At 40.0% G+C, this 25,486-nt stretch overlaps 1 protein-coding gene across 1 annotated transcript in view; it reads left to right on the top strand.

Moving 5' to 3' along the window:
• Positions 1-6,205: 6,205 nt before the first annotated feature.
• sema4c (sema domain, immunoglobulin domain (Ig), transmembrane domain (TM) and short cytoplasmic domain, (semaphorin) 4C) overlaps positions 6,206-25,486 on the top strand; it is a 38,674-nt gene continuing 19,393 nt past the window's right edge. Inside the window, exons 1-7 of the mRNA XM_050051565.1 lie at positions 6,206-6,355; positions 12,444-12,506; positions 16,046-16,144; positions 16,503-16,599; positions 17,192-17,311; positions 20,492-20,643; positions 25,282-25,457. Of these exons, the coding sequence (XP_049907522.1) occupies positions 6,215-6,355; positions 12,444-12,506; positions 16,046-16,144; positions 16,503-16,599; positions 17,192-17,311; positions 20,492-20,643; positions 25,282-25,457 (848 nt within the window). The 5' untranslated portion in view covers positions 6,206-6,214. The remainder of the gene's footprint in view (positions 6,356-12,443; positions 12,507-16,045; positions 16,145-16,502; positions 16,600-17,191; positions 17,312-20,491; positions 20,644-25,281; positions 25,458-25,486) is intronic.

The following is a 25,486-nucleotide window of genomic DNA, read 5'->3' as shown; positions in this document are numbered from 1 at the left end:
CGTCGAATATGCGTCATGTTGGATGTGTTTCCATTCACATCCTTCAACTCCAACTCAACCGTTGTTTGCATTGACCCATAGTGTGACTGACTCTCATGGCACTTCTACTGCTTGTTGTGCCAACCTCTGCACATGTTGCTAATTGGGTACAGCTAAATGTATCCGGGCAGAACCCACGCTTGTGAACTTAAGTTCCACATTACGTGCATCAACTTACATACCGTGTGTTCTATATGTGGCTGTATGCACCGAACCATGGCCCCCATGCCGTGATGGTTCGGCACAAATACACAAATTGTTACAGCCCGTAATTTAACCCAAACCGCCTTCACACACACTCACCAGCCCTTAAAATGATGGAGAGGTCTCAAAACAGTTTTAAGGTCTAAACAGCTTTTAAATGTCTCACACACTGTAAATACAGAGCTGATTCTTTTACAGTAGAAGGTATCTGTGCTGCAGTTACTGTATATTCAGTGCAAGGTTAGAAGTATAATATGCTGCCTTTATGCTTTGCAGTTCTTATTGTTGCTGGGGTTTTGCCTTTTCCGCTCAGTCATTATTAGAGTACAGGATTGCTCCTTTTCTTTGGCACTTTAGCTTTCCTGACGTTCAATTTTCCAAAGCTGTAAAAACACAGAACACGTCAGATTTCTCTAAAACCTGCAGATGGTGTTTACATACATCTGAACTCACACACTGTGTTTCATACACACTTGTTTACTTGCACATAAATAGTGATGAACCACAGGTGGGGACAGTCTTGTGTCTGCTACAGAGAAACCCACACTCACTCAGGTTTCAACACATACACACAGACACACACACGCAGCAGGTAGCCTCAGGGCTGCCACGGTGTGGTGGCAGATGGTAAGTGCTTCTGCCCGTATCGCCTCTTAATGACAGAGCCGCTGATCACTTCAAACAAGCCACTCGGAGCAAAACTTTCCCTCTGTTGGTGGAGAGATGTTCAAGTCACTGAGCAGGTACCCTGGAGAACTATTCAGGACTCTGTAAGCGTGTGTGTGTGTGTGTGTGTGTGTGTGTGCGCGCGCGCAAATGCAATGTGTGTTTTAGCTTAGCTATAAACTTTGTGTATTCAGTGTGTTCATGTGTTCAGACGTGCACTGATTTGTGTGTGTAGCCACGTACCTCAACACAAGTGTGAGCTTGCGTGTGTGTGTGTGTGTGTGTGTGTGTGTGTGTGTGTGTGTGTGTGTGTGTGCGTGTGTAAGTAAAAGTGTGTCAGCTCTGGAGTTTTCTTGCCCGGCTGTGTGGAACACAGCAGATGTGCTCACTTCTCCCCTGAGGATGCCGCCTCTCTCTCTCTCTCTCCATCTCTCTCTCTCTCTCACTCTCTCTTCACTCACTCTCATCAAGCTCCCTCATCCGTACATACCCTCCAATGTTTATACACCGCTGCTCTTCACATAATAAGCTGACTTCGGTACTTATCCCCTTCCCTCCTTTGGTTACGTATTCCCTCCTCTCCTCTATCTCTCTCCTTCCATCCTCCTGTACGTCTCACAGCATGTCGCCTATCAGGTTTTTTTAACCATAACTTAACCAGATCTGACTGGCTGTGTTTGCTTTAATGTTTGCTGTGTGTTAACACACAAACACACACATGTAAGCTGGTTAGCAGCAGGGTTTGAGTGGAGGGTTTTATCGTGGTTGTGAACTTTTATAGAACAGTCCTGTAGTCAACAGATAAAACGTGCAACGTTTGGTATCTTTACGCATGAAAATAGTCAAAGCAGCTTTCCTTGAATAGTGGGGAATTATATTGTTTTGGTTTATGTATGACAACATGAATAAGTGGGCATTTTTTGCAATAACTGCAGTAAGTGGCATTTTTTGCTGGCTTGAGAGTTTTTTGTGTTATATTTTGTTATAATTTAATATGGCATGTACTTTATCAATTTGATCATATTTTACAAAGTAGTTTTAAACCACTCTTTCTAAGCAGCCTTAGTTAACCAAGCCAGATTTTGCTCTAGTTCAGCTCCTTCCACTGTGAAGTCATTAGTAGCTTGCAAAGCTGTGTTTTCAAAATAGCTTCCCCAACACTGTGTATAATGTCAGATTTTGCCCTCGTTGCAAAAGTCAGGGTCTAAAACTCAAATTACGTGGAGTCCGCCGGCCCAGTTCTCTAAGGGGAGCTTCTTTAACACTTTGTTGATGGAAAAAAACATTTTTTATGGTCTAGAAAGACACATTTTGGATTCATATGACAGATGCACAGTGGTAAAGCAGACTGCTATTTATCATGGCTGACAAGTTGTGCAGTCAGGCTCAACTTGCTATATGTTTAATGTGAAATAGAATGTCCTTTTTTTATACTCCAATTTTGCAGCTTTGCAATGAATTAAGTGATTATTCTAAGATAAAAGACAGGGGGAAACAGACTTGGAAAACCACATAAAAAATTGTCATGCTACCCATCTGGTGCCCAGGTGAAGTTGCGTTTGCTAGGATAGTGAAGGCATGACTCGCCTTACTCTCCCTCTGATTGGCTAGTATTCATTGCCTTTGTTGGCTGGGTTGGTTAGGTTTAGGCAAAAGAAGTGAGATAAGTTAGAGTTAGGATCAGAATGCCAGGGAAGCCAATCAGAGTCAAGTAATGTAGTCCAAGATTCTTGTTTGTCTTGCTTCTGCACCTCACTTGTTCTAAAATGGTCAGTTCATTGATGTTTTGCACTCAGTTGAAAGCAATGGTTTAAAATAAAATAAAAAGCCTCACATCCTGTGCAGCAGGTATAGAAAGGGATTACCCTGTATTTGAAGCAAATTAAACAAAATCCAACAACAGGCTTGAGGTTGAATAGCTGTAATTTGGTATCGGGCTTTCAGTAACAAGCCTCAATTTTTTTAAACCTATCCTTTCTTTTGTCTCACATACACACACACGCACACACACACACACACTTCTCCTTCATCCAGTACAGCCTGCTCCATGTATATAAGTCTATTTAGTCCCAAGTAGGCCACAGCGTCACATGAGCAGTTAGTCACACCATAAATCACACCAGTTCCTGCCGTTCCCTCCCTGGATTTCAGCTGCTATTTTCAGTCGGGGGGAAACGGGCAAAAGAAGTGAAAATATTCATGCTGTAGAAAACAAAAAAAGGAATATTCTTATTCAATTTATGAGATCGCATTACGTGCAGCGCGGGCTGTCGTCTCTTCGCGTTCTGCACACATTCTATCAGCCCAGATAAAGCGAGAGAGAGGAGGAGACGGAGAACAAGGTGACACTACAAGCAACAAGAGTGTGGATAATGAAAACTAAACACCATCCTTTCTCTCGTTCCTCCCGTCTCTGTCTTGCTTTCTCATCTGCTCTGCACCACTAGTTTGTCTGTATGCTAGTCAGGGGATTTGAACGGTGTGTGTGTATTTGGGCGTCTTTATGTATGTGTGAGTGGGAGTGAACAGCAAAACAGTGGGTGCATCTTTAAAAAAGTCAGCTCTGGTTTTTCACCAAACCCTGCAGATGGGACCGTGGAGAGAACATTTTGTGATTTTCTCATATTCTTTTGAGATTGTTTGAAATGAGAAACAACCCAAAAATATAAGCATCCACTAAACAAATTAGGCAGTCCGAAGATAAATCACATTGATTTAGCTATTTGATGTCAAAGGGTCAATAAGTGGGTTTATTGGGATGCTAATATTCCATTAATGCTGTGAGTAATAGCCTAATCAGAGTAAAAGGCTTCATTTAGGCTTTTATTAAACTGATCTTCATCAGGATGTGCAGCACAGATAATCAACTAATCACACCTGCAGATTTACGCCCATTATCAGTCTGCATTTATAAGTGTTCTTATGCTCTGCATTCTATTCACGTCGGATCTCATTTTCCATTTGCAATAAAGTCCAGCTCTAAATCCCTGTATTGTTGTGTATAGGTGCTCTGTATAGCTTAGATCAAACTGCTCTCCTCTTAACGCTGCAGTGCTGCGTGTAGGAGTCCTTTAACAATCTTTTGTCTAAACGCTGTGTCCAATTGAGGCAAAACACAGTTTAAGTTGTTTTCCAAAACAAGATTAGCCGATTTTCTCAATTTGAAAATTACCAGTCTTAATGGAATTTTTATTGAACAAGTGTATGAATACAAACCTCCTGGCATCTGGCTCAATAACAAACTCACTTTCAAAACTCACATTAAAGCACTGGCTGATTTAAGCTGCTGAAGGTTAGTTTCTTTTGTAGATAAAAAGATTTGGATTCAGACTTGCAGTCATTTATATCAGAGCTAGATTATGGTATCATCTGTATTCATCATGTTCTACTTTAAAGATGCTGCCTTCAGTCTGTTGTTATATTCATGACATGGGAGCTGTAATGGTGCACGTCACTACACTCATCAAAACAACACTTGGAAAGGCCAGTGCATCACTGCTTCTTGTTTATTTGTACAGCTTTTCTAAATAGACGACCACCTTATCTCACTTCTGACATGCAGATCTCAGACTTGTCCTGGAGATTGGCTTCTGCTTCAGGTTCTTAAAGTAAATTCAGAGCTTGGGAATCTTTCTACGCAATGTTTCATCCTGCAGGAATCGTTTACAACAGATCCTGGAGATAGATACTGTGGGTAGTCTCAGCAAACTCATTAGGACCTAATGAGTTAAACCCATGAGAACTAAAATGTTTTGTTTTTTTCCATAACTTCAGCTGTGTTTATGTAGTGTTGATTTTTTGTTGCTTTCACTGTGAATGGGTTCAAATTGAATCTATAGCCATTTAAATGGAATGAGAGGGCACTTGGCCACTTGGGAGCAGTACAACAAGCTGTAAATGTCATGTTTACACAAGCAAACACTGAGAAATTTTGGGGCGTCGGTGGCTTAGTGGTAGAGCAGGCGCCCCATGTACAAGGCTGTTGCCGCAGCGGCCCGGGTTCGAGTCCAGCTTGTGGCCCTTTGCTGCATGTCATCCCCTCTCTCTCTCCCCCTTTCACACTTAACTGTCCTGTCCATTAAAGGCAAAAAATGCCCAAAAAATATATTTTCCCCAGTTCAATAATCTGTTAACACACATCAACCCCCCTATTGCATTCATGCAACTTTGTCTCTCTCTGTCTTGAAAATAGCTTTGGTTTAATCTGCTTATCAATACATTACACATATCAGATGAAGAGCCATAAATAAATTGAAATGTAAGATTTAAATTCACAAGTCAGATTAAATGTTGAGGTTTTGAACTCCCTTTCCAGGTCTTATTTCCTAACCCTAACCTGTTTGTAGGTGGGAATAGCCAGTTGATATCTCACCTTATCTTGATCTTTGGCCTGCTTTTTTTTTTTACCTTAACCTGTTCACAAATAGGAATTAAACTTGGCAAGAGACGTCTTTTTTCATAACTTAATTAGTTAGTTGTTATTTTTTCCAGTTAATTCATTCCTTTTATAGTAGTTTAATTTCTTGGGTGGTAATTAATTTTGGACCTGTTCTCCTAACAGAAAGAGGAACTATATTTAGACAAAGATCTGTGTCGCTACAATTTTATAACTCTCAGAGTGATTTAAGTCCTCGAACCTAAACCATGTCATTAAGTGAATACAGAGCTGGGAGACATTTTCCACAGGTTCCCATTGTATGTTATATCGAGCTGTGGAACACAGGACCCTGGGAACATAAAACCAGGGCAGATAGTGTAAGTTGTGGGCTATAAAACCAAAACAAAGAGCTAAAAGCTGTTGAAACTTTCAGCAGAGCTGAAGGTAACTCACAGTATTTCAATTTTATGTGCATTTGTCACTGTGAGCGACATCTTTCACAATGGAGGGAGAAAGCAGGCAAAAGATTGTAGAAATCTCGGCAGATAGATGGAGACTAATGTAGTGGAAGTTTATGAAAAGATCTGGCCTCAGGGTTCAAATGTGCAGGAGCTCTCAGAGGTTGTGAATCTGAAAGCTGTGTGCAACACACGGAAAAGCAAAGATGTGGGTGAGATGCACCGTGTACCGTACGAGCAGAATGGATGAAATGAAGCTATAGGTGGTGGAGTGGGCGAGGCTTAATGGTGTGAATAAACTGAGATATCAACCAGTTTCAACAAGAAATGTGTGAAATGTTCTTCTCAGGTTTTATTCTGTCATCTGTCAGTAGACCAGTTGAAAAGAAAGATGAGATATTTTGTAGCTATGTATTATCAGTAATGTAATGATGCCTCTGTGTGTCTTCATCCAGATGTGTTGGACAGCATGGCGAGGTTCAGCATTCAGGGAGTATTCAACTACAGCATGCTGACTCTGTCCGACCATGAGAGGGTTTTGTACGTTGGAGCACGGGAGGTGTTGTTCGCCCTGGACCCCAACGACATTAGCGGACAACTACGGCCTCAGGTAACAAACACACACATAAACACTTAAAAGGATCTGTTTTCCACTGTTTAAGGGGATTACATTTGTTACAAAAGTTCAATATTGGAATGATGGGAAGTATTTCAAGAAAAACAATTGTACCCACAACACTGCCTGATTAACTGTCACTGCAAACGCCCACACTTTCTGAAAGGCTTTTGTCAAATTGTGAGAAATTAAATGATAACACATAAGATTTAATATCACAGAGTTACATGATGGGCAGTTCAGGAACAAAAAGCATCGTCTCCTCCACACAGCCTGGTTACTGAGCACTACAGAGATAAACACACATTTCAAATACTTAATTTAAATACACAAAATTCAATTATGATATTAACTGTGATATAATTATGGAAAAGGTTCGGCTTGAATATGCAGAAAAGGAAGAAAACACAGCAAATCTCTGCTTCTGCAGCACTTCTTTGCTGCCTATTAACTTACAGCCTGACCTTATTTTATTCTTTTTTTGGCTCGTTGTTGGATTCAAGGACATTTGAGAGCACACACAAAAAAAATTGGGCAGACAATCAAAGAACTGTAATAGTACCATAATAAAGTCAACTGAGTCATACCAGTTGTTGGGTCTTTTATTGGTCTGGCCCGTAGTTCTTTTATTAAATCTTCAGGCCTTGTAGAAGCTAATAATATATGAACTGTCAAGCAATTTAAAGCCTTCTTAAATGTGTCAAAGTGTCCTGCTTTAATGGTCAAAAATATAATAAAATCTATTAACTGCTGTTGTTAGCTAAGAAGCCCCATGTCAGCTTTTCCAAAGTAGAAAACAACCTTGATTTTTGCTTTTGAGCTTTCTAAAGATAAAATAAAACAAAATTCAAAGGTTAAACCAAACACCATAAACCAAAGTTCAAGCATTTCTTTTAACCATAGAAAACGAATGATATGGAGCCCTGAAAGTGACAAAATACAGTCAAACACTGTCATGCAAGTCAAAAACTGAATATGCGAATGAATAATACTGTTTGTTAAATGAAAGTAGAGTGTAACAACTAATTTAATGCTGTCCTAAATGAAGAAAGAGTGAGTGGCTAGCCAACTTTGTTAATGGTAGCTTGCCATCTAAAATGCTTTTTGCTTCTGATAGGTGAGTTTATACAACAATGCAATGTTTTAGTGCAGTTTTGGTCAACGACAACCCAGGATGTTTTAGTCCAGTTTTAGTCAATAAAAATCATTACAATTAAGTCAACTTTACATGCTTAGTTAACATCAAGACTTAACGTTACAGTTAGTGAAATTACCGTGGCATAGATAGCAAGATGGTGCACCTTCAACCTACCTAGATGTGAAAATATGCTGTGTTTTCTGCAGTATCTCTCTGTTGTTGCTCACCGGTTGTTTACAATCCTGTAACGTTATCCCCACCACTTGCTGTCGCCATGTTGGCCAGCTTAGCTGCCTGTTCTACCCAGGCCCCCAGGAGGTGTGCCAGGTTTTGAAGTCAATTTTCTTAGCGGCCAAACAGTAGAATTACAACTCTCAAGCCCTTCACATGATGCCACTGGGCCCAGAAAGACTTTTTCCCGTAGGCTTAAACTGGGAAATATACGTCTGCAAATCAGTGGTTGAATTTTTTTGAGCATTGCAACCCCTGTGAAATGACTTGTATCAGGATTGGAGCCATTCGCTGCAATAACATTTGGAAAGTCTAAAAGAGCCGCAATATTAAATAGTTTTATCCCAATTCAAATTAGCGAAGTCCTAAACTGTAAGTAGTCGGCCCATCAGAAAGTCTCTAGTGTGCCTGCTGTATGGGCCTGATGATCCAGAAGCAGCACCTATAATATAGGTAATGTCATGCGCCACTGAGCAGCCTTCAGAGAGATGAATGAGGTCCCACCACCAGCACTGTATCCAGGTCTCTTAATATATCCATGGTTCCACCAGTAGAGACTGACCTCTAGTGGTCTTGGATGTCCACTACATTCAATACCTGCTCAATGCAGACTCTCCGCTAGCCTGGAAATCCAGACCCAAATCTAGAAAGATTTAGGGCTATGAGTAATGCAAATGGCAAATTCATCCGTAGCCATCTTGCAATGTTTACTGACTGATTCCGGACTTCGTCGTCGCAGCGTTGTCGTCATCTGTTTAGCTCGCCTGTGGCCCGTCTATATCAGATACACCGATGTGATTGGTGCAGCTCAGCTCCAAGGGCATGGGTAATGAGCATCATTACTGTTTGCCAGAGTGACTCGCTGAGCAAATTCAAATTGTGCTCTAGCGAGAACTCTGGATTTCCAGGGTAGCTCTCCGCATGAGTTTAATAGAAAGATATGACTTAATTTTGAAAGTCATATCTGGTACACCATAATACCGTGATACCTCCCAAGCCTAGTTTGGGACATCATCACCTGTATGGCGAGAATTCTGGGAATCTGCACACATCCCTCAATCAATGACATTCCTTACATTTTGATCGACAGACTAGAAGAGAAATCATTGTGCATTTTGAATGTCCGATAGCCGACCACTAAAACTTAATGCCCATCTCGTCTTTTTGCAAATTACGACAAAAACAAGGTCTCATGATATCATGATTAATTGTTTATCAGGAAAGGGATTTTTACATGATCAAGTTTTATATATTTTGGACTCAGTTCAGATGTTTTCTGACAAGTTATTACTTTATTTGGAAGTTATTTATGTTATCTGTTGCTAAAAGCCTTCAACAGTAATAGTGTGAGCAAGCTGCCAAATATTAAGATGGTAATGTGCATGGCTATTGGCTTCAATGTTTCACTTCTGTCAGCACAAACATATCCACTGTGAATCTGTGGGAGTACACAGGCACACACACTTGCACATACACTTTCACAGGTTTTGGCTCTGTTTCTTAGAGTTTATGATGCACTTATTCAATCATTTTTTTATTGTCCTTGTTTTAATTTGGGTATCTTGTTTTTCCGTAGAGCACTCTGGGGCAAACCTGTTTGGTTAAAGTGCTCCATAAATACCCTTGACTTGACCCGATACACACACACACACTTACGCACACAGAGAGAGGCTTAAAGCCTCAGAGACTCAATCTGGTTTTGCTTTGCTCCCTCAATAATTGGTCCATATTGCAATCAATACAATTACAGCAGCCCAATGAAGGTGTAGTGAGCAGCCTGCAGCGGTTTGGGAATTGTTATCTGATTTAGTGCCGTAATGAGCAGTTATTAGATGCACACACGCATACGGACACACACACTGTCACACGCAGCACAGGCTCGGGCTGTTTGAGTGAGGGTTATATGAGTCTTACAGTAATGATAAGACCACCTGTTGTCAGCCCCCAGTGTGCGATGTAGAGGGAAGCAGCCAACACAGAAAAATGACAGTGTGAGGACAAGGGAATAGACCATCCCCTCCGTCACCATCTGCCCATCATTCTCTCACCCCTCCTCCCCTTGCCTTCCTTTAACTCTGACTGTATTATGTCTTTGCTGCTGTCTTCCTCGCTGTCTTTCTTCATTACTTTTATGCCAGTCTTTCTTCTCAGAATATTTTTTAAGGATTTTTTTTTTTCAGAATATTTTAGACACACGGCTCCCATCCGTGTCTGACGTGCTTCCTCCTACATTATTAAGCTGTGTTCTCTCCCATGATGATTGTTTTTCATTATTTCATCTATTAATTTGCCTCAGTCATCCCGTGTGGTAACTCAGACACCACTGATTCCATTTTGACTACAGTAACTCACTGTTTCACCTCACTTCATCATTTTTAAAACACAAAGTGTTGCACACGTTGTTGAAATGGTTCATCTCCACCTGTTCTTGCTCTATACATCCTGTTATTACATGTACAACGTATCCTTATGCAATGATTTGTATGTATGGCAAGTAAATTCATGTAGGTTAGGTTTAGGAAAAGAAACTTTGTTGGCCGTTGTCACATTACCTACGTATGTAAAGTCACATACCTAACGTAATGTACTTAACGTAATGTACTTAAAGTAAAGTTACATAGGTTAGGTTTATGCAAGTAGAGTCAGGTATGTTAGGTTTAAGAAAAGACACAAGGTTTAGTGTTAGCATAATACATACTTAGCGTAAAGTTATGAAATTAAAGTAATGTATTCAACATAAAGTTATGCACTTAACATTATATTCTTAATGTAAAGTTAGATACTTTATATAACGTACTTAATGTGAAGTTAGATAGGTTGGGTTTAGGAAAAGAAACATGGCAATGACATGTCTTAAAATAACTCAAATATCACTTGGTTTCACATGGGACACAAACACCGGGCTCCTTGAGGAAAGTCATGTGCCTGTTTTACCCATCTACCACCCGAGCCTGCCTCCTTGTGCCGACTTTTGCTCTTTATATTGCTTCCTTCTTTACTTCTGTCAGCCCATTGGTCATTTGATCACAGTCTTCCCAGTAATGTGTTATATACCGATCACTTGATCATGATTACATGGGTTATACACAGATCATGGTGCATTACTTTTTGTAGGTGCAGGCACTAACACTGAATGAAAAACAGCTTGACTTCTACTTCTGCCTGACATTGTTTGTAAAAAAAAAAAAAAAAAGAACTTGATCTGTGTGAAGCAAATGAAGAATGAGTTTCTTGTATTAGATAGTAAATTAGACAGTGACTTGTGACTAATGAGTCTCCCCTGGGAACAAATTAGAAGTAACAGTAAACTGCTGGTGTTGCCATGCTTCATTTTATCTTGTCTTTCTTTAAAAACTCAAGTGCATTAGTTCAAAACCATAGATCCTGCAGGTAATATTTCACAGCCACTGATCCCGGTGATTAATGCAGTTATTAAATCTTAACCATTATAACTCTGTCACCTCTACAGTGAGAATTAAATGTGGACATTCAGTGGACAGTGGTAAGGTGAGGTGATTTTCATGTGACCTGCCACTGAAATAATGTTGTATTAAAAAGCCACTATAAAAGTCAGTATTTTAAGTCTAGTTTTTAAAGTGTAGTCGATCTACTGGTACAGTACGTGGCAATTACCCATTGTTTGATTGCTGTTGGTTTAAACCCAGTCAAGTAAATCAGAGTTTAATACTGAACCTGCAGCAGCACCCTGCCTGTAATGACCAGCATAATTATTTCTAATGGTGTGGAAACCTCTTAGTAAACAGTTCATATTTTGGACCTCTGTCCACAGAGCAAAGTTCAGCCATGTGTCACAGAGTCATTAAAGAAAAGCAGCTACTGTAAATAACACTGAATAGCAAAGGGCATCGGATAAGGGAAGTATGGACATATAATGTGTGGAAGAATGTCCACATTTCCTTTTATTTTCTCCACTATTTCTGTATAGCAGAATTGTACCTTTTGAGGGAGAAAATCTTGTCACAGGGGTAGTGCTTTCTACAGGTGCATTATGGTACACTTTCCTGCCAGTCTGTTTTTGATCCTTTAAACAATGGTATAATCATTAGGGGATTTTGCTGCACTAAGGACCTCACAGTTTCCTACCTACCACTAACAGTGTGTTTGATCGGGCTGACTCAAAAGCACCGCTGCCAGGGACTGAACCTGAGTCTCTGCAGTGCTTTTTTCCTTGCACCACCTGGGCGGCTCAGTCTGTGGACTATTTCAACTAACTTAACTGTATCTTTAGTTCAAGGTGAACTAGCATAACTTTGTACTCAGGTCTTTCAGAAACTACTTTGTACCAGTTTGGTGGATCGAAAAGTATGCGCCTGCTCCCATTAGGGCCCATTATGCGCAAAGCGTTCATTTTTCAGTACCAAAATATACTTGAATATAACATTTTTTTTTTAGTCTGTGGTTGTTGCTATAGTTACAGCAGCTCGGGGTTAAGAGTGCAATCTATAGGATAAGTTCAACAAAAGTGCATTTTTTGCCATGATGTTTCTCTGAGTGCACCCTATTATAAAGAAATGAAATGATGTCATTTACACATCTATTTATAGCTGCATTATTTTTTATGGTGTTTGCCAACGAATGAAAGTGATATATTGATACATAACATACTTGCATAATGTATTACTCATGGGCAGACAGCATCATTCCTGGAGACGTGTTGCTTACACATCACATCTGTCTCTTTCTTTTCTCCAGATCGACTGGCCGGCTCCGCAGGATAAGAAGAGAGAGTGCGTTGCCAAGGGGAAGAACAACCAGGTAACATGGATTTTAGCTGACAGTGTCAGAGTCATCAGGGTTACCTGCCTTGCTCAAGGGCAGTTTTTAAAGATGGACCCTCATGAGAGCAACATTACTCACTTCACTTTGCTCAATTACATTTTGTCAAGTCAGGCTGGGGTTTCAAACTGGAAACCTTCCAGTCATTACATTAGCACACAGTGAAGTGCATCTTCCAGACAGCATTAGGATCAGCAACTTTTGAGGTGGTTCGATTCAAGAAGTGTTTTGTCTTGAGCAAAGTCCTGCTCCAGAGAGAATCTGTGATAAAGACAGATGCTGAGGCTTAATATTTAACAGACAGACATGAGAGAAGTATCAATCATCAAATCTAAATCTCAGCAGGAAACTATTTCTTTAATATATACCTTTGCTTCTTATAATGATGATGTACCATAGTCGGAGAAGCATTCCCTTAATCAGATTTTTTTTTAAATCTCATCATGATGTTTCACTTTTTCCAAATATTTTATGATGATATCTAACAGAAGAGTAACTCTGTATAATTCATCATTAACTCTCACATTGTCCAGGCTCATGAGCCTCCAGTTCTTACCATCAGTTGTGGTGCATCTATGAACACAGCGAGGCCCAGGGAACCGGCCCCAGTGTGGCACTTAGCCGCAGCGAGAGCTACTCACTGCTTAAACTGCATAATGCACGTTTGCAAGGAGTTTAATATTTTATAGAAACACGCAGAGCTTTTGGAAATGGAGCTAGAACTTCTCTCATTGCACTACAGTAACCTTTGATGTGGTTTTAAACAGAAGTGGAAATGGTTCACTGGAGTGCAGTAGTAGCAACACTACTTTAACTAAAATTGAGTCCAAGAAAAAAAAAAAAAAGAAAAACATGTTGGGGAATGAGTAGAACAGGAGCTCTAAAAATACTCTAGTGTTTTTTAAAGTTATTAAAACTTAATGTGTAATTGATAATTTATCTGTTTTGGATGTGGCTCTAAAAATAAAGTATGATGGCCAGTGATCAGGATAGTTGTGCAGAACATTTAGTCAAAAATACTAGCAAAAGACCAGTCCCAAAAAGTCCAGTGACAAAAAGAGCCATGAATACTTACATGTGGTTATATATACAACAGGAATTCACTGACTATGCGAAAATAACCATATGGTGTTTACACTGGCCGTCATTATACTTAATGATTAGTCTTTCTGTGTAATGCCTGAAACAGCCAGACACATCTCATCCTGATTATCCAAGCTGATTGCAGGAGCTGTAAAAATGAATTTTAAAAAATCATATTGCTCTTATTACAGCGGTGTGATACAGATATTGTTTTGCTGCTGCAACGGCAACATCAAGTGGATGCCCTGAATTATTCATTCCTCTAGCATCATGTGTGAGCATCTGTTTCCAATTGCATTCAAAGAGCTTTATTGTTCATCACAGCGCAGACATTAAAGGGCACTACCCGTAAAACACTGCATATATTATACTGTTAATTACACACATATCCTTTGAATGGAAACAATCTGTCGCTTTTTTTGTTCAGTTTAAAGGTTACTTAGATAATGCGGTTACATCACTACATCAACTATTAAGTGATGTCCCCAATAGAACACTTTTATAACAGTGTTTAATTTGACTGACATCATAGACAAAACAAATAACAATTAAACATTATTCCTGGAGGCTGCCAGTGTTCAGCGTTTCAAGTTTCTGTGAATCATTTGTACGTCCAAAAAATAGAAGAAAATGGCACAGACAAAAGATCCTTTCAATTGCTGGCTGTTCAACTGATTTCACACATTTTTAATAAAAAGATATCAGAAAATGTGATCTAGTCTCAAGGTTATTGAGGTATTTCAGGTGCAGTAGGATATAAAGAAGTGACACTGAAGCATTAGACTAAGACTAAATCTCCGAGGTGTGTGTGTGTGAGCATGGTGGAATAGAGTTCACCTCAACAGAGGACACAACAGCACTGACCCTCATCCTACCAACATGTTTAACATACAAAGACTACCAATGGGGAACTAAAAAAAAATGATAAACTACTGTATTTTTTGTATCAAATTCTCCGGCATGGGAAACCTAAACCTACTGTTTCATATGTGTCCCTCAGTGCCCTTGCTCTTCTTAAATGCAAATGGCAGCTTTTATCCCAAGTGCAATCTACATAAGTATCTAAACGCTTATTTACCATCCTATGAATCTGAGATAATTTAGTCTCAGCAATTTCAAGTAAACATTATTTGTTTACATTTATATTTGTACAGTGAAACCAACCAGGGTCATTTTGAACCCAGTGTAAGATAACTGAAATAAGCCCACAGTAATTAAAGTTTTTTTGTCTGTCAATACAAAAGTAGAGACCCTGGTCTCAGTATGCTCCACTGTCAAAATAAAGGTTGAATGAATGTAATTTGAAGTTTATGTAAACAACCTGATAACAGACAGCATTGTCAACTCGTTACATGACATGTCTTCAGTCTGGCATTGCATCCGATCTGGTAGATTCCCGTGGGGGAGGGGGATTAGATTTTCCCAAACCAATCACTAAAGACCAATGCATGCACCTGAATCTAACGTCAATTTATTTCCACACTGATGTGAAGCCATGCCAATATACCTGTTTTGGGTTTTGTACCTGGGTTTTAAGTGGAGCAGAGCAAAGTTGTACAAACTATGATGTGGGGCGATTTAAAGAAGACATGTCAATTTAGAACAGCCTCGATAGCAGGATCCATCTTGTCTATAGCTCTTGCTTGCTTGTTCTTATTACTCCTCATTGGTTACAGCACACTGCTTGATGACAGCTTGACAGCGGCGTTAGTTCTGCCCTTGGCACTCATTGGCAGCGCTTATTGGTCATTTTTATTTTAACCAATAAACCGCTGTTTCATGTCACGGTGCCAGCTGAATCAGTCAACTCCCGCCTCGGTGGAGTTTCAAAGGTCTGGACCCAGGCAATAATATAAAATGAATGGTGTTTACATATAACAATGAACACCACACACTACAGGCAGTTACAGCACATGATTTGGCTTTGGAGAGACTGGCAGGAGGAGCAAACATTTACTACCTTCCTGTCTGTGTTTGGGAGCAAAGGAAACAACGTTTTGTGTAGATTTTCCAGCTGAGCGTAGGATGCTCACAGCAGCAAGTGGAGTTTTCCTTGAATTGATCACTTCAGTTTGATAGTCATAAGCATTTTATTCTGAAATGATGGAATGCAGGCCTATTTATGATTTTGAACAACATCTTACTTTAGTAACGAGCAGTGTTTGGGTGTTGACAGAGCACATGAGGAAGTCTGTGTTTGCTCATCTGTGTTTGTCTGACTTGAGCTGACTGACAGAGTGCCTCTATCCTCTGATAGCATGCACAATTAGGACCATTAGGACACACTGGTACTTCTTAAAAAGCAAAAACATGTTAGAATAAGGCACCTGTGAGATATGACAAAAAGTATACATCTGTAGTCTGAGCTGCCCCAGTTGGTAGGATGATGTTAAGAAAGACAACGGAATTCTAACAGTGATCTCTTGTCTTCACAGACCGAGTGCTTCAATTACATCCGTTTCCTGCAGAGCTACAATGACACACACCTCTACACCTGTGGCACCTACGCCTTCCAGCCCAAATGCACCTACGTGGTAAGCGTGTGTGTGTGTATGCGTGCGTACGTGTTTTTCCTTCAATGAAATTACTGTGAGCCGGTGCTGACAGGTGTCAACTTAAGATGCCTGCCATCTGACCTCAGGCTAAGACCGCTGCGTGATAAAATAAAAATAAATGCAATGGAAAACAGTATCCCATGCTGTGTTAGCTAAATGTGCGAATGCTAGAGTGTTTGTGTGTGAGTGTATATATACAGCATGTGACACTGATGCAGTAGGACAACATGGCGAAGGGTGAGGCCATGGTCCTCGTAATGGACAGACAGAGCTTGCAGCTGTGTCGTGTGGGTTATAATACACATGGAGTGTTCCTGTGTGCTTGTGTGTGTTGCAGGACTTGGATTATTTTACCCTCAACACTGCAGCCCTGGAAGATGGCAAGGGTAAATGCCCATATGACCCTGCCAAGGGGCATACTGGCCTGATAGTGGGTGAGTAAAAGTGTGTGTTTGTATGAGAACACACTGCACTTTGCGTTATGTAAATGCATCTATATTTTCACTTACTTTCTATACGGACAAACTTTTTTATAGTATAAGAAAATATAAGTTTTAAAATTCAACATTTAAAGTGTTTCTGACCGGGTATAACGATCATTTGAGGATCATTTTAAACCAAAAATGCATCATTAGTCCTTAGTTAGAACTGCACTGACATTCATATGAACATCAAACGCACAGTCAGCTCCCGTTGTTCCATCTCAGCAGTCTGCACAATAAAGTGAACAGCACCATGTTTTTTACAGCCTTAACAGAAGCATAAAATGTCCATCACATCTCCACAAACCGCTCCTGCAGCATTTCCCATCTGTTGTGTAGCCGTGCGACTGCACCAAGAGTCCAGGAGTCCTATTTAACTTTGCATGCTGCATTCACTCCAGAGTGAACAGCTTCTCTGAACCTATAGGCATCCATTCTCTGTTCTTCTTTGTGTCTCCCCGCTGAACTAATGTCATTCTCTCAGGCCTGTACAATTGTGGCTGAAGAACAGAATTAAACTAAAGCTTGCATTTTGTTGGTACAGATAAGGAGCTGTACTCAGCAACGCTCAACAACTTCCTGGGTACAGAGCCAGTCATTCTGAGGAACCTGGGCCTACAGCACTACAGCATGAAGAGTGAATACTTGCCTGCCTGGCTCAATGGTAAGTGAAAAAGAGGACATGAGAAAGACAAAGTGAAAGAAGTGGTGAACCTGCCAACTAAAAAGAGACGGGGGGGAGTAAAAGGGAAAGCAAGGATGGAAAGAACAACAAAATTAGTCGTTAGCTCAGCCCCAACCTACTCTGCTCCTGTGTCTACATCTGTAAAAGATTTATTGTAGCATCGAAAAATTTATGCTCCCCCTAATGTGCTCCTTTGAGTTACCTCCAAAAACAATGTCACTTCCTAAAAATGATCTCGGTGGAAGTGTAATTTTTTGTTCTTAGATGGTGAGAAACTAGCATTTAACAGGATGGAAAATTACCTCCCACATGATGAAAATGGTAAAAAATAAAAATAATTCTTATAGTTCTTTCCAATATATATATAGTCTATCAAATAATTAAAGAATATCTGAGTATTTAGTAGTTTTCTGTCTTACAGTTTTTGTAGAAAGTAATTACTTTGCACTGGGGACATGGTGGAATCGAGCACATGTATCAAAAAATGTCAGTAAAAGTCTTTAATTCCGCTTATTTAATGTTTCTGTGGTGAAGAAGACCTTAATCTATAATTTAAGAAATGTGTCATTGATATGAGAGACATTTAAAAATATATATATATATATATGGGGAAGTAATTAATGGGGACGGAAATGTTGCTGCATAACAGGAATGACCCATCTTCGATTTCACACAGAAGTAAACAACAGCAGACTTTTCATTTCTAGCTGACAACCGACGATTCTGTTGGCTGAAATGAAGACTGTTGTTAGCAGATTTTATCAGCTCTAATGAGTTGTTTGAAAACTGAGCCCAGCTGAGTTTTTAATCTTTCCAGCTGGCTTGTGTTAAAACAAATGTAAAAGGCTCTTAAATCTGCACTTACTGGCTGCGTACAGTGCATGGTATAATGCTGAAAGACTACGGTAGAGAAAGGTAAAGCATGTCCCAGGCGAAAGGTCAGTGTCCTCACCACTTAATGGTGCATATATAGAAGACATGGAAATAAAGGGCAGCATTGTCCTCTTATTGCATATTAGCAAATCAGCCCTAGTATTATATAATATTAATTAAAATGTTATTTGGTTTTAATATTTGGATGCTTACTAAAACATACTTAGACAAGCAACAGAGAGATTAAATCGCTGCCTTATTCTTTGTACTTTCAAACAATATGTCTCAATTATGGAAACTAAAAGGCTTTAAGAAAGGGATTAACCAAGGAATTTGGCAAATGTAATGCTATCTTGTGGAGCAGATAGCTAACGTGGATGTATAAAGAGAACTGGATACATCATTGGTGGCAGGGCCTTGTTCATTACAGTTTTTTTTTCCAGTTTTTTGATCCATGGAGGTTTGATATTTGTAAAACTTTCCTCAAGCTGACAAAAGTGATTTAAAAATCATTATGTAAAGTCTATAAGCCAAGCAGGATCTACTAGAAACACTACTGTGCATATTCAGTGGGCCACATACGACGGACATTTTTTGGGCATATGCGCCAGATGAGCGAAAAGGCGCCATCTTGGCTTATCTAGGTATTATTAGCCTATGGTTTGGCCACGATTTAAAATTGGCTTCAAAGTCCGACACAGTTCCTGGGGGCCAAGTGGCTAACAATATGTTCCTACCTACTACCTTCTATGTCTGTGCTAGCTAGTAGTAGTGTTTATAGCTACTGTTAGCTTACTGCTAGCTTTCTGCTGTAGGTAGTTACAGGCTAGCTGCTGTGCATACTGTTTGTAGCTTATGTTACAGTAGATATACACACTGTTTAATGCATGTCTTACACTTGAATTCTTTGTGTGTGTGTGTCTTAATTTTGAAAAGGCGATAAAAGAAGGCAGCTACCTCCAAAGCAACAAACAAAAAAAGATATTTAACAAAGATACTGTGTGTGTTGGGGAGGAGCTCAGCAAACTGTCAGTTGTACAATTTATTTTCAGAAGAAAATTAAGTCTTAATTTAAGGGTGAAGAGATACTTTTCTACATATCTTGAAGATATATAGAAAAGTATCTCTTCATCCATACTCGTATTGAAGTAAACTAAAATATTTTGCATCTGTTGGGGTTTAAGATTTGTTTCAAGACACTGTGACACTGACAAATTAAATATGTATTCAAACCAAATGAATCGCATTAGAGGTCGATAACAGCGGCTTCTTTTTAAGCGAGTTTCATTAAAAAAGTAAGAACCAGAAACACGCAAAAGACCAGGAGAAAAAAAAAAGAAATGAGTTGCAGGAAATGAAGCGCAGGACCCGGCTACAGCGAAGGATCGTTATCTTTTGGGGGGCTGTGGGGGTGGGGAAAGGAGTGAGCCACTTGGAGAGAAATGAAGGGGAGAGAAGAGGATGAAGTCACAGCAGGAAAAATGCCTGATGAAAGAACAGACATTAGGATTGGCGATGAAACGATAGGGGGAGAGGTGAGGGGAATAGAGAATGGAGGGGGAGGAGGGAGGAACATACAGATGAGGCCAAGATTTGGATCGATGTGTGCGTTTATTATTCATGCTGATACGGAGCTATTATTAAAAACTAGCCCTGGACCAATGAAGCTAGCCTCACCTTAATTTAAGTAGCTTCTAACCAGCTGAAAGACATTTACAGTAATTGGCCTGGGTTTCAGTGTAGAAATGTACTCTTAAAATACTGCTTCGGAGGCTTTTACACTGAAGGCACAGTCCATCTGGGGAAACGCTGTATCCTTCTAATTAAAAAAAAAAACCTTTTGCTTAAAAATAGTCGAATTTAAAGCCCCCTGCGGCTGAAGTCCAACAAATGTCTGTATCTGCCTTTTTTTAAAAAACATATCATTCACAACCTAATGAGGGCTGGATGTAGAGAGAGTTTGAGAAAGACGGGACGGACGTGAGAAACACAAAATGTACCGCTAATAGGGAGCACTGGAGAGACAGAAAGAGAGAAATTACTGGAGGAGAGATGAGGCGAAGGAGAGAGTGATGATAGAAAATAGACAGAGAGGTGAGAAGGGGCGGCAGGGAATGAGATGGAGGTGTCAAGCCTGGGTGTCTGTATGTGTTTGTGTGGTGTGATTCAGTCCGAATGTACCTACAGGCTGCAGCTGTCTATTTGTTCAGTCGTGATGTATGTCTTTACTGTCGTGTGTAAATACACTCTTTGATACCACTCCCCTGTGTGTGTTTGTGTGTGCAGAGCCGGACTTTGTGGGCTCAGCCCTGGTGAGGGAGAGCAGTGGCAGTAAAGACGGGGACGACGACAAGATCTACTTCTTCTTCAGCGAGCGAGCTGTGGAACTGGACTGTGACACTGAGCTCACTGTGGCCAGAGTGGCCCGAGTCTGCAAGGTAATACACCAGCTGATAATCAAAACTGATCAGATTCAGTTAACCTAAAACTGCCTTACTCTCACTCTGTGTGTGGCGAATCTGTGAAAGTTTATTATTGACAAAAATCAAGGAAAAGCACCAACTTATTCAAACAGTAATCAATCTGCAAGTGACTATTCGAGAGTGCACGTGGCACATTTGTGAGCTCAAAAGTTGTGACTGCAAAATTATAGTTTCATGCATGCTTGGCTGGGAATCAGCTGTTTTCTGTTTTCTCCAGCTGTTTTGGCAGCTGTTTCTGAGCACTTAATATAATAAGAGACAGCACTCGCTAACGGTTTTGGGCTCCAGCTCCTTCAACAGGGAGATGCCCATGTAAGGAGGCAACTGCTAGAGTTGTTCAACGGTTATAAGTATATAGCTGTACATCTGATGAATCACACTTAAAAAAAGTCTGACGTTACTTACAAAGCAAAGTGAACAGAACACTTGCTCTGCTTGGAGTTGGATTTTTATGCAATGAATACAAACTGCCAAAATTGAGAGCACGCAACTTTCTAGATAACACAAGAAGCACTTAGACGCGCAGTTTCTCAAGAGGGCTCAAAAGATAGGCAATGCTCCAATTTTTTTATCTATGAATCTCCTTTCTTATATCTTGACTTGAGGACAGATGAGCGTTCACATGTTGTAATCACTGAATTGCCATACTGTATGCATCCATCTAATCGTTAAGCAAATATGAATTAAACTGCATTGCTCCCTCCATCTACCAAGACACATGCAGTGCAATGTGGTGTGTTGAACATGATAGACGCTTTATACTTTCTGTTTCAGACATGATCTGATTCATATAATAAAAGATATTTTTTAAGACTAATGCTAGCCTTACCCCAAACTACCTTTTTACATGATTTCACTGTGGCAGACGAATTTTTAAGTTTTACCTCAGTTGGTGAGCGTTCCTGTGATCTCGATCATTTGATGTAAGGTTATGGCGAGGTGGTCTGTTTTTGACATTCTGATAAACTCAAACATGTTTAATATTATTGCGAGTTTTTAGTCGTGGATCACACAAGTACTGAAATTCATGATGTGGACAGTGTCAGCAACCAATAGTTGTGCTCTCTCCAGCACCAAACACAAAGCAGCAAACAGGGTAGACTGTAAACATGGAGTGGGCCCCCGGGGAGGCATAAGAACGTGAAAAAGGAGGAGAAACTGGCAGAGTTGTGAAGTGAACAGGAGTCAATGTTTAATTCAGCGTGTAGCTGATCCACCAATCACCACTTATTTTACTAAGAAATGTTAATTTTTGAAACAGTTCGCCTGTCACCCCCACGGTCTCATCCTACTAAAATAGTGCAGCTAACCAACAGAGGCTGTAGCGAGTCCAAGCAACATAATCCAAAATTTTAAATTTGTAAACAAGACTGCTGTCAACAAATGACAGCTTTATTTTTGTGTGTTTCTAGAGTTATGTGTTGCAGACACGTTAGGAATTGTTTATATGTCATGTTTCTTAAAGGAAGTTTGGCGTAATATATTCCACCGGATTGGAAATAATCTCAAAAGGAATCTAGTTATACTCTTACAAATAGTGACCCTGCAGGATCCCAAGTCTTTGTGAAATCTTATAGTGTGTGACTAAAAAAATCACATTGTCTTTAGATGTGAGAGGGTGTCAGACCTTAGTCTTTTAAGTCTTTTCACAACCTGTATGTTTGGCATAAGGAACTGCTTAAACGGCATAATGCTTTAAAGGGACAATTCACCCTGAAATAAAAAATACATATTTTCCAATTTTATCAATCTAGATTGTTTCGGTGTGAGTTGCCAAGTGTTGGAGACAATGGAACTACTGAACGACACCCGCCAGCTGTATCACCACTCAGAAGGAAGCATGCATTTACTCATGTATGAGAAGCTTGTGTTTGTTACAGCACAAAATGTAAACATTAATGGCGTTCTTTGCTGAGTTGTAGCGTTAGCTAGCTCAGTAGTGCTAGGTGAACAAGTAGTAGTAGATGCATGCTTCCTTCTGCATGGTGATTCGGTAGAAAGAAAATAGTTCCTACGTGAAACCGCTCACAGCAAGGTCTGTGGATTATCTTTAGTAACTGGATGTAGATATCTGGAAAGAGACATTACTGTTGAGTTTTTCAAAAAAAATGTTTTGGTCTTTGAGCACCACAAGGTGAGTGCCATCTAGTTTCATTATATTGGAGAGATTGCTAACACCTCTACAGCTAATATCTCCAACACTCAGCAGCTCACACCAAAACAATCTAGACTAATAAACAGCACGACACATAAGAGGAGATGTGTGTTTTTGAGTTGGGGGTGAACTGTCTCTATAAAATAGAGTTGGCAGAATAAAGCACAAAGACAAAGCACACAGAAAATAGCTTTTCTGGGCCTTAATTTGTCCCACCCTGAATTTCAGCTAAACACCAGTTTACTAACAATGTATTATGCGAAGACAATTACATTGACATGGAGCTATTTGGTAATTAATGCATTCATTTGCTTAATTAATGGCCTCATTAGGATAACTGATTAGGTTTGATATACCACAGTGATTATGGCCAGACATCAGAGGGACTTCTAATTGTGAGGAGAGTCACTGGTGAGACTTAAGACAACAATTTGTTTTATTTCGTATGATTTTAGTGACCTTTTCGTAACACAACAAGGGTTTGTGTCATGTCACAGTTATGCATGCAGACTTATCATCCCGGTAACCTTTAAACTGAGCGAAATAGAGACAGATTGTTAACACTGTGAGAAAATGTGTGTAATTAAGTGTACAATATATGTGCTGTTTTATGGGAAATGTTTAATGTCTGCACTGTGATGAACAATAAAGCTCTTTGAATGAAATTACAAACAGATGCTCACACATGATGTGTACCAGAGCAATGAATAATTTAGCTCATCCCGCTGATATTGCCGTTGCAGCAGCACAATGTCTGCACCTCACTGCTGTATTATGAGCATTTGCATTTTTTAATTCCTTTTTTTTACAGCTTCTGCAATCACTGAGGATGATAGGAGTGAGCCGTATCTGGCAGACAGGCCTCTTTTGAGCCCACAATATACTATATAAAGGGTCCACTCATCAATATGCAATGCTTATTGTATAATTGAATATTATTGTTAGCCTGCATTTTAATGGTACCCTTGAACATCTCAGGGTCTAAATGCGCCTTAAGCAGTTTTCCAACATGGCAACAGCACAGTATGTATACGGAATACATACATCAGTTGTAGGTGTTGTCACAGTACTGGAATTTCACCTTTAAAAATATCAATATTCAATGCCAATTTTTAAACCACAGGCCAAAGCTGACATTGAGGCCATACATTTTAAAATTTTATTAAAGATAAATATAACAAGGGTAAAATATGCAACATAAGCAGCAGGAACATAACAGAGCAAGAAAGAAAGCAAAGTGCTGTCAGCTTAAAGAGTAACTGACTACCAGCTTGCCCGGTTGCATCTGTGATGTCACGGTGCACAAACCACACCCTATAGTACACTACTACATCACTGCAGTAAGGTGAGAAGTTTGAGCACCACAAGCCAAGGAACACACGATTTTCAGCTGCTGTAAAGTTGTTTTTTCAAAAATGCCACATTATTGCAAAGGTTGTGTTGGATGTGTGCTACGTGAGAGTAACACAGTTTAAAAGAATCTCTCGCCGACCTGGCCAGGCTGGGGTTCATGCCATTAGATTTCAGTGGTAAAGTTAAAGATCGCCTTCAGACAGGTTTTACAACAACAGAAAAGACTCTGCTTTGATGCTTTAATAATGTGTCTGATAGGCTTTATGTTTTGTTTTTTGCATGCTCTCACTCAGTCAACCTCAATGTCTCTCAGTGTGTGTAATGAAGCAAATAAGAGACACATGCTCTTGAATTCTAACAGCCACTGAATACTTTGTAGTGAAATCTTAACACAACTGAGATCATAGCATTGAAATATTTTACTTTGAAAAGCCATGTATCTGAATGTATTTGTTTTGATTCGACCTCTTGAAATTAAAATATTACATTTTCTGATTTGCAATTTCAAAAGCTGAATTTGAGCCCTGAGTACAGTGAATTGAGCAAAAGAGACTCCTAGCAGAATGACAGGGCTCTGGTAAGTAGTCAACAACAGATGCAGGAGGATAAGTAGCGCAAAGTCCACTGACCAAGCGCAGTACTTGACGATTTGGGATGAGATCATGTTGGCTATTCACCATCAGTCTTCTTCTGTTTACTTGTCTTTGCTGTGAACAATGTTGTTGGCAGTACAGCGAGTGCTTGAGCAGTGACTGACATGCATTGGGGCACCACCTGGCTCTGATTAGTGCCTTTCCTTTTTTTTTTTTTTTATTCAAGCATGGGGGATTCTTGCAAATGCCACCAGCAGCGCTAAGAGGAGCAAGAGGAACATGATTTTTTTCACAGATTATATGTCTCATGTACTACAATCAGGACATCGTAACAGTTTCAGCAAATATGACAAATAGTTATGCTTTATTTAAGTTACTAGTTACTGTAGCTCAACATTTTTGAGTGAAGGGGGCTTTTGAAATAATTTAAAATAATTCACACGTAATCGCCCCATATCAGCCATTGATGAGATTTGTTATGTCCTCTCTCAGGGGGATCTGGGTGGTACCAGGACCCTGCAGAAGAAGTGGACCACTTTCCAGAAGGCCCGTCTGGAGTGCTCCCTCCCAGAGCGCCACGTATACTTCAACAACCTGAGGGCTGTCTTCACATTGCCAGGCCCAGACTGGCGGGGGACCACCTTCTACGGCATCTTCCATGCCCAGTGGTAAGTCGGAGCGAGCACTCTCAGAGATG

This window comes from Epinephelus moara, chromosome 8 (assembly GCF_006386435.1).
Source record: "Epinephelus moara isolate mb chromosome 8, YSFRI_EMoa_1.0, whole genome shotgun sequence".
Classification (NCBI taxonomy): Eukaryota; Metazoa; Chordata; class Actinopteri; order Perciformes; family Serranidae; genus Epinephelus; species Epinephelus moara.
Note: the sequence above shows the minus strand (reverse complement) of the source record. Positions and strands in the feature narration are given on the sequence as shown.